Source organism: Ostrinia nubilalis, chromosome 13, assembly GCF_963855985.1.
Source record: "Ostrinia nubilalis chromosome 13, ilOstNubi1.1, whole genome shotgun sequence".
NCBI lineage: Eukaryota > Metazoa > Arthropoda > Insecta > Lepidoptera > Crambidae > Ostrinia > Ostrinia nubilalis.
This window is the reverse complement of record NC_087100.1, coordinates 11,755,112-11,770,030: the sequence shown is the minus strand read 5'-3', so window position 1 is coordinate 11,770,030 and position 14,919 is coordinate 11,755,112. Positions and strand designations below refer to the sequence as shown.

The following is a 14,919-nucleotide window of genomic DNA, read 5'->3' as shown; positions in this document are numbered from 1 at the left end:
AAAATTAACAGAAACGTTATGAATTATTAAAATGTGTGTTTCTGCTCCCGGCTTCGGACGTATCTAACGGTATATTTTTGCACTTTAATTTTAGATTTTCCAGCACCGTTAATACAACTAATTTAGCTTTAATTAAGATTCATTAACTGTTAAAATATCTGTTCATTTCATTATTGATCGTAATTAGGTGTTCAGATGTGTTTTTTTTTTCGATACTGTAGTCCAGTCAATGAATGCCTTAACGACGGTGTAGAGAGAAATCCGTGGAACACAATTTCTGACCTCGGGACTTTACTTAGACTAGTTAGGAGGTGAACATAGCAAAAGTCCCCGCCCTTAGCCCTTGAGCCGGCGGGAAGAGGGGGGTTTAAAGGTACCACTTTTCGGTTTTTTGCTTAATCCTCGGAAACTATGCGTCCTAGTGACATGACTACTATGAACCAAAAAAAGCTTATTCAATTTGCTACAGGTGAGATAATCAAGTTTTTCTATATCTTGTATAGTTTTCGCGGCATCTGCTCTAGAAGGTCTGTAATATTGGAAATTTTATTTTTGTCTTACATGTTCCCATCAGGTGAAAATCGACTTAATTAACATTGAGCAAACATTCTAGATATGCGGGAGCATGTTAAGCCTAGTTCCAGGGAGGGGACTGCACCGTGCGTATATTTAGATGAACCATTTGCAGCCACTTTTGACTCTTTATCACTCAAAAACTACTGTGCGTTAACACTTCAAATTTGGCTCATGTGTTGAGACTTACGAGATAAACATCAGCTTCAAATTTCATAAATATACCTCAAACGGTTATTTAGGTATTGACGTTCAAAAATCGACATTTAGAACACTAAAATCTATCTATTACCTGTGAAATGTTAAAATTTACTGGTTTTTTATTTCTTCCTTTGTATTTACACATCTACCTATCTGTATGCCAAATTTGAACCTTCAAAGTCATCTGGAAGTGGTTAGAATTTGATCTATAGGTCAGACATGTAGATTTTTGGACGTCAATACCTAAAGAACCGTTTGATGTATATTTGTGAAATTTGAAGCTGATGTTTATCTCGTAAGTCTCAACACATGAGCTAAATTTGAAGTGTTAACGCACAGTAGTTTTTGAGTGATGAGGAGTCAAAAGTGGCTGCAAGTGGTTTGTCTAAATATTACGCACGGTGCAGTCCCCTCCCTGGAACTAGGTTTAACATGCTCCCGCATGTCTAGAATGTTTGCTCAATGTTGATTAAGTCGATTTTCTCCTGATGGGAACATGTAAGACAAAAATAAAATTTCCAATATTACAGACCTTCTAGAGCAGATGCCGCGAAAACTATACAAGGTATAGAAAAACTTGAGTATCTCACCTGTAGCAAATTGAATAAGCTTTTTTCGGTTCATAGTAGTCATGTCACTAGGATGCAAAGTTTCCGAGGATTAAGCGAAAAACCGAAAAGTGGTACCTTTAAACCCCCCTCTCCCCGCCGGCTCAAGGGCTAAGGGCGGGGACTTTTGCTATGTGCACCTCCTAACTAGTCTAAATAATGTCCCGAAGTCAGAAATTGTGTTCCATGGATTTCCATCTATAATGCTTTATTGACTGGACTACTGTTTGCGGTTTGCTCCAGGTTTCGAAGAAAAGAAAACGTAACTTCAATAAATTACAGAATAGGTCGTCTTATGCTCAGACTGCGCCAATGAAGCGTCGCGTCATCTAAATAATTAAGTGACAAAAAGAAGAATGCCGCTACTAACCGGGTAACATGGAAAGCATTGAGGGAGGCCTATGTTCAGCATTGGACGTCCTATGGCTGACATGATGATGATGATGATGATGATGAAAAAGAAGATTAGACAATTAAAATTGTCCACCAACTGTTGCTAACGATGACCGCCTTTAATCTTAAGGACATTCAATATTAAATTACTTAGTAAGCTGCCGACAGTAAAGATGCGTCTCTTAGTAGTCTAGCTCTACTAAAGATATTTAAATTTAAATTAATTTTAAATAATATAAGCTTAATATTATACTCGTATTATGAGTTTTTAATGTTTTTGATCTATCAAACTGTTTCAACTGTATTGTTGTTAAGTAGGTAGCTTCAATTAAACTCTCTTGCAATATCATTGACGTCCAATTATTTTAGTCAGTTTTTCTTACATAGATGACATTTTACTTTCTCCTGAATCCCAAACACCAAGACCTATTTATTTTTCCATTTCACGTGGTAGCACGAGCAGAAACCTCACAGATCGATAGGCACAACCACCCACAAAGGTCGTATGCATTATTTATAGTCTTTATCATACTAATGTTTAATCGTCCGTCAGGGGTTAACGCGGCTTTATTACAGGTCAACGTGGTTAATACTGGTAATTGTATTATAAACATGTAGTGCGTGCGTCATACTATAGTTTAATAATAACTGACTTGTTTGAAAGTAGAATTTAATCATAAAGTCTTTAACCCAAGGATTCGATATTAGAATGCAGCATAGATTTGTCACTCTTTTCACCCGATTGCCAATTTTGAATGTAGAAAAGTCTAAAGATCTTTAAACACGCAATTAGATAAACTTTCACGTTTAGTTCTATTTAATTCTTTCTAATTCTTAGTTATATTCGTTAACACGTCCAACTATTATTTAGTTACGTTACGTGGTTGTTCTCCTGATTCTTCCCGTTTTTTTCGATCCTACTGAAGACTCATCAAGCTCTATCATTAAAGAAGAACCGCACAGTATTGTCATCATATTGTTCTGCGAATCTTTAAACGAATTTCAGCAATTTTATTGAATAACAAAACACAAATAGAAATCAGTTTTCTAATTTATTTGATGTGTAACGTTTCGAATCAGCGATCGAGTCATTGAAGCATACAGTACCAGTCAAACGACGTATGATTAATTCTAGCAATAAGAAACAGGTTGGTGCACTACCAATAGCGGTGACGTTGGACCACTCCAAATAAAAACGGTTACACAAATGACGTCATTTATTATAGTTTTATAATAGCTTAACGCCAAAGTAGAGAATCATTGTAAGGTTCTTCTAAAAAGAGCCAATAAAAGGCTTTATGTATGATTGCTGGGATTAGATTTAATGAGACTAAACTGTCCACTAACGAATTAAAGCAGATATAGTTTTATAAAAAAAATTCCCGAAGCTCCATACCTTGATTTAATTTTATTCAAATATTTCTTTAATTCGCCAAAAAATGCAGACTACGTATGGTAAAACATCACATCGACGAAAGGGGAGCGTGATTGCGAGTTTACGACTCTATTAAACTGATTTCTATCGTTTTTAACACGATACGATTAAACGAAATCCAAATTCTCATTCTTCAAGGGTGAATTCGATCATACTTGCGATATTATCGCTAATCGCTTACGTAATACAGGTGCGGATGACAGCAAGGTATGATGATGTATTTTAAACGTTGAACGTCACTCCCCTTACAATGGGAATGTGACAGCTGCTGTTGCTAATTTATTAATTAGTCATACAATAACTGATATACGTTCACGAATTACTGCTATTGTGTGACATACATTATCAAAGGTAGGTGGAAACTTAAATAGAGTGAGACAACTTTTCAGCAATGGACAGATAGGTAAACAAGACAGATATTAGATGGGACAGTAGGCTTTAAAATAACAATTTCCTGGACACAGTAACCGGTATAGCACAGGTAAGATAGTTATATTCAGGTCAAAACATTTCTAACACAATCACCCCTCAATAATCTAACTCAAGTTAATAACGAGGCTATGTGTGTGAAATATCACGACCGGCTTTATCGATTGTGCGGCATTCAAAGTTGTGTCATTAAATTTTCATGAGAGCTGGCTAACTCACGACAAGCCCTCACAAACCTCCTTCTGGCCAATAAATCGTGATGCACCTCCTCTCCGATTGTTTTAAAACAATATCGTTATCTAGTCCACCTTTGTTTATTAACTAGTGTCAGAAACAGGCAGGACTAATTAAATTTACCAAACAGTTCTATTCTAGTATCTACTCTTGTAGGCGAAGTGAGATCACCAATAAGGATTTTTTATCAATACCTGATAAGGATTTACGAAGAACAATGTGTATATCCGTTTTTAAAAAGTAGTAAATTGATTCATTCTGATAGCAAAGCTAACTTACAAAAACATCTAGTACCCATACGAAGAACGTTACACATACTTTCGTCAACAAAATTTCTGCTCACAGTTATATTTTCCTGTAAACATTCGAACTTTTACAAGTGTTACTTCCTAACCTACTACACATTGCAAATTAATCTATTGTAAATAATCCAAAAATAAGGAAAGTAGAGACAAAAAGTTAAATGTATTTAAAAACAATGACTCACTTCTTTTAGTCGTACCGAAGCCATCCTCGTGGCCGTTGTACATTCTATCTTCATCGTACTCGTAAACCTTGAAACTTTCGAAGGAATACAGCTTGACGGCTTTGAAGTCTTGTTTATTAAAAACGAGCTATAAAATAGCTCGATCAAGTCCGATAACTCTTAATCCGGAACAGTTCAACAAGATCAAGATCCTTACGTCACTCGTTCACTTCAGGGAATTCGAGAGGGTCACTTTCAATCAGAATTGTTTACTTCACTGACATGGAAGCGAGATAACGCACATCGCTATTGTGTCCGAACAATAGGCGAATCCGAAACTTATTCGGGAAGTTCGCGAGATCGTTGAGACGTGGCGAGTAGCGTCCGTGATGGCGACCGCGTGGCGTCTGGCTGGGCTGCGGTGCAGCGCCGCGCCGCGCCGGCGCCTAAACTGTGTCAGGGCAGACGCGGCGAGCGCCCGGCACCGGCACCCCGATTCCATACACCTCTCTCTGCCCGACGCATCAATACACTCATTTACGTGCACGGCAAATTGTAATTGCCGACGCAGAAGTACGGGAAGCCTGCGTTTGAATGGCCGAGATTGTTAGCGGAAACATACAGCCAACTTTGCATTAATTAAATCCCTTTTGAAGTCCATCCAGTTACATTTTCCAAATGTTTGAAATACGATTCGCAAAACAAAGGATATGAAAAATGAGATAGGCGTATCTTTCAGTTATGACTTGAGAGTATCGTTATCAAAATATTACGAGCCAGTGACACCCCTCGCCCTAATGAAAACTTCCTAAAGAACAATGTAAAAGTTGTCCCGAAGGAGCCTAATCTTAATTTAAAATCTATTAGGTCCATGATGGTTTGTAATTGATTCTTGATGCCATATTTTTCTCTTTCCAATAAAGCCGACACATTTATCGGTTTAGCGCTGAGAGGGAAAACACTCCCCATTGATCGGAAGGCCCGCGTTAATGCTAAATTGGGAGCCTTTCTCGCCAGCCTCCCTCCCCCACCTTCTATTTTTAGTACGAAACCCAGAAAATAACTTTGAAAACCTAGGTCACGCCCGTATTTCACGAGAGCTCATCCGTAACTTTAGAAAGTCCCACATTAAGTTAAAGTACTTTTTTGTCAAAGCTATTGGAATAGTTTTTTGACTGAATAATTACAGAATGTTTCATGTTAAAAAAAATAATTCTTTCAATTAACAGTCATAAACGAGTTTTAACAAACAATATTTTTGAAAACAACGTTAATAGCATAGGTACCATATTTACCCCAATTTTCATTTCTTTTGCATGAGTAATGGCTATTACAATATTACTATGAAAACAATGAACACTGAATGAGTAAAATATGAGCGACTTAATGTGCTTCTGGAAAATTCTGCTGATTACTATGTTTAGAACAACCATTGTCCGGATTTAGCAAAATAACAACAAAGGATCTTATTTCTTAAGAATTACGCTTTCGAGGAACGATGGAAAATTGTCACGAATAAAGTGAACAATACCCACTGAGACGCTGGTTAATTAAGTTAATAACTAGAGCTATAGCAGCAATATGTAATGAGTCGTCTTAACTCGTATTGTTGTCTACGAAGCAGTAGTTAGACACAACGTCCAATTGTTGCAAAATAGTTTCAAAGATGTCGGGTTTAAAATTAACCAACAACGGCTCTTTTAATTAGGAACATAAATATCTGCTTTAATATTAATTTGAATTGGATCGCAGCGAGTAACGAGGCAAAGATAATTAAGTAGGTTTAATAATACATTTCACAGTGAAAGGGAAGGAAATTTCTTTCATCTGATATTTATTATCTGTAATTTACACTCGACGGCACGTCATCAAGTTCTATCAATTGCGAATTCGCTCATAGTCTGCGGTAAATATTAATAGTCTCACGGTGTGCTCTGTGTGTAAAACGCGAATTTTGGTTTTCTTGCGAAATAGTAGAGCGTTAGCAGTGTTCAATTTAAGATTATGACAACCCTGCAGAGCTCTATCGGTCCGCAACCTTTGGCATTTGCAGCTGCATGAGGCCAGCAACCTAGGAAATGTTATTTGAACTGGCACCAACGTTGACGCCGCAATACTTAGAATAAATTCATTGTTCTAGACTAACCCTGGCGTAATTTTAATTCTACCACACAATTGCATTTTAAGCTGATTTCTAGAAACGGTTAGCTCGTGAAATTAACGATTGTATTTGCGGCAAAATCAATTAGTTTAAAAGCAATTTACTCCTAAATACAAGGCATTTTGATTTTCTTTCGGCAAAACAATGCACGATATTGCGGTTGTTAAGAAGACTAACAAAAAATACAGAATTTCGCTAATTACGGATAATTAACTCTTTTAATCTTATTTTTTTCAACACAAACCGGAAAAACGCGAACCGATCAGCCAAAGGATAGTTAAAGAAGAGCCCGTCACTGCTTCGTTCATGGTCCAACCATTAATCGCAAAATTTTTAATGAAGGCGCCATCTTCAGTCAATCAGTCTGACCACGCGGCCGTTGCTACGATGATTGGATTAGCTTATTCGTGGCGTGAACTATTTGTTCTTTTGGCCTTACATCACCACCCAAATAGCACCGAGATTCGAGACAAGTGCCACAGACAGAACACCGAAAAGATAAAAGAAGCAGCAAAATATATGTTTAAGGTTAATATGTCAAAGAAAATGTTATGAATAGACTACAAGGATGATGTGATGACGCACTGAGATGTGCGAAGCAATTAATTTTTCATCCATTCATTGTATAGCTAAGCAACGAAGATCAAAGAACCTGAAATGGCAAAATAGGTAGTGCTTACATTTTAGGTAACAGACCCGTATAAAAACGTAGGTTAACAGGTTTCTACAAGCCACGCAGATGTTACCAAGCGCATCTAACTCGCTAGAACATAGAGCATGAGAGGAGACGATGATGTTCGGTGTTGTGATTTCTATTTACGAATATTCTTTTCGATCCATTCAACCGACATTCAACATTTGCGCGCGCGATTACAGAATCCTAAATGTCCTGATTCTCAAAAATCTATAAGATAGAAGTTTATGAAGATTTAGTTATTACCGCATGATCCTCCTTTTTGACGACATGACAGTCTCCGAAAGATTTGTGAAAATAATAATCCATATTTCTACATTTTATAGAATCGCGGACTGCAGTATTTCCGTAATATATTTCTGAAAAGCTATCTTTACTTGGAGAAACTCGATAAGATTATGCAAAGAAGCGGTCTCTCGGCGATTCGAACTTGTGATTCCATGAAATCCGAAACGGTAGACGGTAAATGGATCAATAAAAGTATATCGAGAGCCCCACGCGAGACACATCGATACGAGACGAGCCTTGACCCGGTTGTTGGTAATGGTTGATGGTTCTCGAGTCTATGGGTACAGTAAGTTCTCATGTCCGAATCGAACTCCGAATTTAAATTTTAAAACTGATAGAAATTCCAGTTTTTAATCCAGTACAAGGCAGGTTTTTTTTACTGCTGTCGTACTAGCCAGAAAAACAGAAATTTTTTAAGACCAAAATTTTCCTTGAATAGCTTATGGGTTCCATAAGGAAGGAAATTTGATAATACCATTCCTGAAGGTTCGGGAATGGGGAAGGTTTTTAGGGAATCCGATACTCGGGTACGGGGACGAAGTTACCGGCGGCGGATCACGTCTGTCCGTTGAAAAAGTCATTAGGTAATTTTCGTATTATTTACGTCATTACGTTTCGTAATGGAAGCGCTTTTCGTAGGTAATATTTATGTACGACAAAAATGCTCTAAGTTAAGCCATAATGTCATTGATTTTTTTTGCGGGTTTAAATCGCCGCTTACTTTGAACAGTGCTAAGCCTACTGCATAGAGTTATATTGCTTCAACCGACTTCCAGCGATTTGGTTAACAATGACATGGCTGAATGGTGAATGTCGCCTTTTATAGCTTACGCCTCTAAGGCTAGCATACTTTTATGTCACTTTTGTATTTGGCATTTTGTCTGACATTTAGTGGACCTAGGTTTATATTTTAAACTGAAAGATAGGTTAAGGCTCTGTAGGTTAGAATGGTTAGAATGAACTTAAAGCACAGGAGATTAAGTTACATTATAGATATACAATGGATGTATTAGTACAAAATATTTTCAATGCTTCAGCATTATCTATCCCTTTTAAGGCTCAGCCTCGAGTTTAGCGGGCAGCGGGGCGGGAGCGGCGGCGGCGCGGGAGCGGCAGGATCTTATGCGTAAAATCAAATAGACCGGTTCTCGAAAACAGCGGCGCGGCAGCGGCGCCGGAGCGGGCAACGAGCGGGCAGCGGCGAGGGAGCGGGCAACGAGCGGGCAGCGCACTCCTTCTTTTGCCCACAATAAATCGAGCGTTAGGAATAAATTTGAATCGAAATAAAATTTTCGCCGTTGTTCAGACATTTCGTTTGCGAATAAAAACAAATAATATCTCGACAACACAACCCCGAACACAACACTTCGCCGCTAAAGCGCCGCGCGAGCTGCCCGCTTGTTTCGAGAACGGGTCTGCGTTGCCCGCCCCGCTCCCGCGCCGCCGCCGCTCCCGCCCCGCTGCCCGCTAAACTCGAGGCTGAGGCCTTACTATTAGGATGAGTGGGAGGAATGAGGTGGGAGGGAGATTGTGGAATAAAGGAAATTCTTTTGGAGGCTTTGATGGTGCTACTTAAAATTGAAAATATTAATATTATAAGACTGATGCTACATTAAAAAAATCTTTTAAACTTTTTTGATGTGATATTCTTTAATTCTTAATAAAAAGAAAAATGAAACGGCCACCCTATTCCTTGTTCAGTGCTTGTTACTATAGTATCTAATTAGATTGTAGTGTAATGTTATTTATAAATAAAAATACTGTGAACAGATAGATTTCATTAATAACATGCATAATAACTTCATATTAGGCGCAGCTTCATATCGGCACTGGCCCATATTTGTCAATTGCCATCATCATATCACTATCATCCTAAAGCAAACATTTAACCTGAATATGACAAACTTCCTACTAGTTTGCCTCCTATCCTATATACAAAATTTAAATAATTACTACAGTGTGCAATTAATAATGTAAAATAACCGCAAACATAATTCAGTGCAATCTTCAGAACATTAGGCATCACTCGAGTTACGGTAATGTGCCCCACATAGCCAAAATGTAGATCTGAAATAAGTGTTCACTGAGTTTGCTGCTCTCAATTTTCAATCTAGTGCACAGCAATTAAAAAGTAAGATAAACCTGATAAAATTGACACTTGATGGAATAAGTGTAACATATTACACGGATTGATAACTAACATTAATAACAAAATAACAACTAGGTTTAATTCTTTGGTGAATTATTCAAAATAAAACATTTTGATGTTTCTTCCAAAAAGTTGCAGATACACAAAACTTTCATGTAAAGAAATGTAGTTCTTCCTTCGTATCTAATAAAAGCCAGAAAGTATTAGTAGCCTCTTAAATTTCAGAATTTATCTAAAATGATAGCATAGCAATAGCAAGCATTTTAAAATAATTTGAAGCTAAATCACAACCACACAAACTTACCATCTTTGACATTCTTGGAAGACTGTGACGATGACACTCCGGGTATAGTTTTATTATCACTAGCACAGTACATTGTAGGATTTTTCACAAGCTGGTACTATAAAGTCACTCTCATCTAGCGAAACTATACATATTAGCATCAAATCGACTTGATAATCCAATACAATTGCACGTAACGCGATACACGGCAGCCATTCCACATTCCGGTTGTAAATATAAGGCCATAGACAACTTTTTATTCTTTCACTTTACGTGTTTTGTTTGACAGTTAGTGCGATAAAAGTCGGGGAAATGAGGAAAAATAAACCAATAGCTTCCACCCAATATAACTAAAGATTTTTATTAGGCTGGATATAAACGTTCTGTAAGTTTTTTCATAAAATAATGAAACCATAGAGCCTGTGCTGAGTGTGCTGTAAAAATTTCAGAACGTAATCAAGAAACGTCAAATTTGACAGTTATCAAATTGACGGGCGAGCTTTCCTCACGTCATTTCAAAAGATTTGCCAAATAATTTTTATTAATAAATTGTAATTTTTGTTTCAGCATATAAATCCGTTTCACAATGATGCAACATCAGTACTGGGTAACAAAAAAGACTGTTCTGAAAAAATTGGGCACCAAAGAAGACGAGTGTATTGTTTCCTCGGACGCTGAGCTTGACGCAAAGTTAGAGTTGTTTCGATCAATATCAGATAGCTGCTTACATTTACAACGAGTGTTAGATCAGTATCAGGAGAGGTTGTGTATTTTGGCTCAAGAGGAGAATTCTTTGGGAAAGTTTTTGCGGGATTCGGGTAAGGGGAACAATGCGGCAGGGAAGCATATGGTGTCGGCGGGGAAGGCGATATCGTATTCGGGTCAGCAGCGTTTATCAGTGCGGGGGCCTTTGTTGCGGCTTTACCATGAAGTGGAAACGTTTAGAGGTCGCGCTGTGAGCGATATGCGGGCGACGGTATCTGCTATGGAGAAGGCTCGCATTGAATATCGCGCAGCGTTGAGTTGGATGAAGTCTACGAGCGCTCAACTGGATCCGGACACCGGCCGCGGGTTGGACAACTTCAGGAAAGCGCAGCGACAGGTGCGCGAGAGCAAAAAACTGTTTGATAAGCTGACACTAGATGTTTTGCAGAAGGTATGTTCATTCTCTGTACTTACTAGAAAGAAATGAAAACAACAGGTACTGGATTCTATTATAGCTCAACTCCATAGTAGTTAGGCACTTCACAGACACAGTTTCTGAACAATGGTGTTGATGAAAAATCAATGATTGTTAATGTGAATTTCAGATAGACCTGCTAGCTGCAGCAAGATGCAACATGTTCTCCCATGTACTGTCCAACTACCAGTCGTCCTTCTTGACGTTTGCCACAAAAGTGGCGCAAACACTGATAGCCACGGCTGATACAATGAATGCCACTCCTCAGTATGAGTTCTGCATTTTGAAAGAACTGTCACAGAACTTAGGGGAAGGTGAACCTAAGCCAGAAGAGGTGATTCCACAGGATAAGGATCAGATGCTATTTTTCCAGGTAAATAAATTAATTGACTTTGTATTAAAAAATATCAATAATTTTTAGAGCTTGCTTTGTGAATGGTTTCTAGCCTGAAAAGTATAGAAAGTTAAGTTCCCAGCCATTTTATTATTTATTTATTGGATTTATTTAGAATGTTATGTTATGTAAAGTTATCATTGACCCAAAGTGCTATTACTGAGATGTTACATCTGTTGTTATCAGTGAAATTAACTTTAGATACCAAATAAAACATTCCAGGAAGAGTACAAAGATGACAATGTGGACAAAACCAAACCAAACAATGAAGTTAGTAAAGAAGCAGAAAACCAGCCTCCGTCCACTGCATCCAAAGAAGAACCTTCCACTGCAGTCAACTTGATTGACACCAGCTGTCTGGAGCCTGAGATGTCCAGAGAAAGCTCAGGCATTCTGTCAGACTTGGCTGGGTTACGACTTGATGCTGATATGCCAGCTAATTTTGGATCTTTTATGCCTTCACAGTTATTACAGGTAAAACTTTTTAATATAAACCCCCTTAATAATAAAAAGTTACACCTAGGATGAACTCTGGATTAAAATGACATTTTCATACTGAATAACAATTTAAGCCAGAGTTCAACTAGGTTGTAACTTTTATTAATAAGGGGGATAGTTTCCCACTAACATACAAAAGTTATTTTTTCTGTATGAATACTTTACCATTTACATTCATTCAGCTGAGTGTTCCTAGGGACTGAGTGATATTGAAGATAAAATGATCAGAATAATTTCTTAAGTGTTAAAGGCAGTTCATATCAAGAAATAGAACTGGGAACAGTGTATTAAAAATATTATGAAGTCTGCAATTAGATACTTAATTTCAATTTAAATGTTTCAGGACTTGGCTGTTCCAAACTTTATAGATGGTCCCATGACTCCAGTAAGCACCAACAACAACAAGACACCCCAGTCACCACAGCAAGCCCCCACCAAGTCTCCGAAGGTTCCGAAGAAGGACGACAAAGCTGCCTGGTTCAAACTCTTCGCTGAACTGGATCCATTAGCAAACCCTGACAGTTTGCCTGGTTCCAACACCAATCAGAGCCATGCTGCTTAAGTTTACTTATTATTATCATCAATAAGGTTCACTATCACAAGGTATTTCTTGACCTAATTTTGTTTCAATTTATCAGTATTTTCTTCAAAGTGAAATGAATCATTAATCAGTCAGGCTAATCGAAATTAGGGCTGGTGAACCTTCTGGTCTGTGTTAAAAATCCAAAAGCTCAAGAGTGCTGTATGATTGTCATTGTGGTATTTAAATACTTCGTAAACTCTTTGTTACAAGCTGTATAAGAGAACACAAAGTTCAAAGGAGTGCTGATTGTACAGTATTGATTGATTTGTACAGCAGCTAAACCATACTGTATATTGAATGTGTCGACCTGTTTACATGCGCAGCACACCTTATTAATTAAAGCACATTAGTTTGTTAATGCAGCCCTGATTCTTGAGTGGCGACTACAAACCGGAAGACGTGTCGTAGGCAGACCTCCCACTAGGTGGACTAACGATCTCGTGAAGGTCGAGGGAGGTTCCTGGATGCGAGCGGCGCAGGACCGGTCTTTGTAGAAATCCTTGAGGGAGGCCCTTGCCCAGCAATGGACGTCTTTCGGCTGAAACAAACAAACGAACAGCCCTGATAATTTTATAACTGTAACCAATCTGCCTAAATGATAACAATAACGCTCTTAGTTTAGCACCCACTAGTCATACGCCGCATCGAAGTGTTGCCTTGTACCAAATGAAACAGGGAATCTTGCTGCTCTGTTCATACTTTTAAATAACCCAAAATGATGGTGGGCTAGCAAAATTAAGTAAACCAGTCTTTAAAATAATCCGAAAATGTTATTTTTTTACTGTGTGAGATTCCCTATTTCCACACTTTAGAACTCTTATGGCGCCTAGCTTTACCAACATGTATATTCCCTTACCCCTTATTTATATCATAAAATATATTGATGTATGTACTTATAACGCTAGGTTTACAACCTCTGAACCATCACATAGGCTAAGTACTTAATCAAATACGAACGTAGGTACTATGCTCATTAGCTAAATATTATACATATTTAACTATAACTATAATATTGTCATTTGATTTTTACAAAAAAATATTATTTACATATTTGTTTTTGAGTGTAAGTACCTACATTAAATTTATTAGGTAGGAACATGTATTCATCTTTATTTTATAATGCCTTACCAGTGTAATCAAATATTGTATTGTATTTTTTAATGTTATTTTAGTACAATTCTTTAATTATGCCAAAGATTTTTTTGTTTTAGATATGTACTGAAAGAGAAAACATTCCAAAGTGCAATATTGTGTCTTAAAATACTAGTCCAAACGATCTGATATAGTGTTATACACATTTTAACTATGTCATCTGTTTTATAAATAAAATAATTATGTAATCTTATGATATAAAATATTAATTGAATAATGGTCTAGTACGCCATTACAAAACCTTATTATAATTTTATAAGAATTTGCATTCCATTACTTTGTGTATTCAATTTAAAATAAAGTTATGTAAAAATAAGTATTTTGATTTCTGAACTTTTTTCACTTTTGCCTAATCATCTGCGAGTTGTGAGACCTAAGTTGGTATAATTTATAAAAAATTGCACCAATATTCGTGCGTTGATCGTCATCGAAGTCTCCTTCTCCCATAAAGTTGAAGATTGTTTTGTTGAATGCGCGCTAATCTGAGTAACAAATGGTCCGATTTGAAAAATTCTTTTTGTAGATGGGATAGCCCATTTATCGAGGAATGCTATAGGCTATTATTATAACATCACCATACAGCCAATAGGAGCGGAGCAGTAAAGAAAAATGTTGCAAAAAAGGGGAAATACCTACTTATTGTTCAAACTTTTTTCGCATTCGTATGAAGTCGCGGGCACAGTAGTGCTTATTATTTAAACGAATCTAAAATACAGATGGCGTTTTATCCAATCCTATAAAACGCCATCTGTATTTTTAAGTGAGAACTATACCTAAGTCCACAGGTCATTAATCTGTGCCTCTGCTGTCACTGCTGTCAGTGCTGGCTGTCTGTCAGTCAGTTTTCTGTCAAGTTGGTTTAGTCATAGAGAAAAGTAATACATAGGAAATAGAGAACCCTCTCTGTCAAATTTTTGAGCCTACTAATTGACAGCCTGGTGTTAAATTCCCTGTACTTAACCTACGTACGTAACGCTCACATACATACATAGTACACGCACACATACATACATAAAGTCCACGCACACATACACACAGTTCACGCACACATAGGCCCTCATAACCTTCAAGGAATTATGTTTTTATGATGTACAATGTAGAATTTTTTCAAATCCATTATTTTGAAAATATTTATCTTTATGGTGTACGTATTGTATTATTTTCAAAACAATGGATTTGGAAAAATTCTACATTGCAC

The 14,919-nt window shown here is 37.3% G+C and overlaps 2 protein-coding genes across 3 annotated transcripts in view; one reads left to right on the top strand and one right to left on the bottom strand.

The window, feature by feature from the left end:
- LOC135077673 (cyclin-dependent kinase 14) overlaps nt 1-10,136 on the bottom strand; it is a 103,947-nt gene extending 93,811 nt beyond the window's left edge. Inside the window, exon 1 of one of the 2 annotated variants that reach the window (XM_063972236.1) lies at nt 9,936-10,136. In XM_063972236.1, coding sequence (XP_063828306.1) covers nt 9,936-10,008 — 73 coding nt within the window. In that variant the 5' untranslated portion in view covers nt 10,009-10,136. Of the gene's footprint in view, nt 1-4,360; nt 4,732-9,935 lie in introns of those variants that run through there. The other variant, XM_063972238.1, reaches the window with a different exon arrangement.
- A 277-nt stretch (nt 10,137-10,413) lies between these two features.
- LOC135077671 (islet cell autoantigen 1) lies at nt 10,414-14,038 on the top strand. The gene is made up of 4 exons (XM_063972234.1): nt 10,414-11,070; nt 11,225-11,467; nt 11,711-11,962; nt 12,330-14,038. Exons 1-4 carry the CDS (start codon nt 10,501-10,503, stop codon nt 12,546-12,548), a joined length of 1,284 nt encoding a protein of 427 aa, XP_063828304.1. The 5' UTR covers nt 10,414-10,500; the 3' UTR covers nt 12,549-14,038.
- Nucleotides 14,039-14,919: the final 881 nt, after the last annotated feature.

Excerpts from the sequence above, each read along its gene's own strand:
- LOC135077671 (XM_063972234.1), top strand. The coding sequence starts at position 10,501 with ATGATGCAACATCAGTACTGGGTAACAAAAAAGACTGTTCTGAAAAAA. Across the intron at positions 11,071-11,224 it reads CACTAGATGTTTTGCAGAAG|ATAGACCTGCTAGCTGCAGC; the intron begins GTATGTTCATTC and ends TGTGAATTTCAG. Across the intron at positions 11,468-11,710 it reads ATCAGATGCTATTTTTCCAG|GAAGAGTACAAAGATGACAA; the intron begins GTAAATAAATTA and ends AAAACATTCCAG.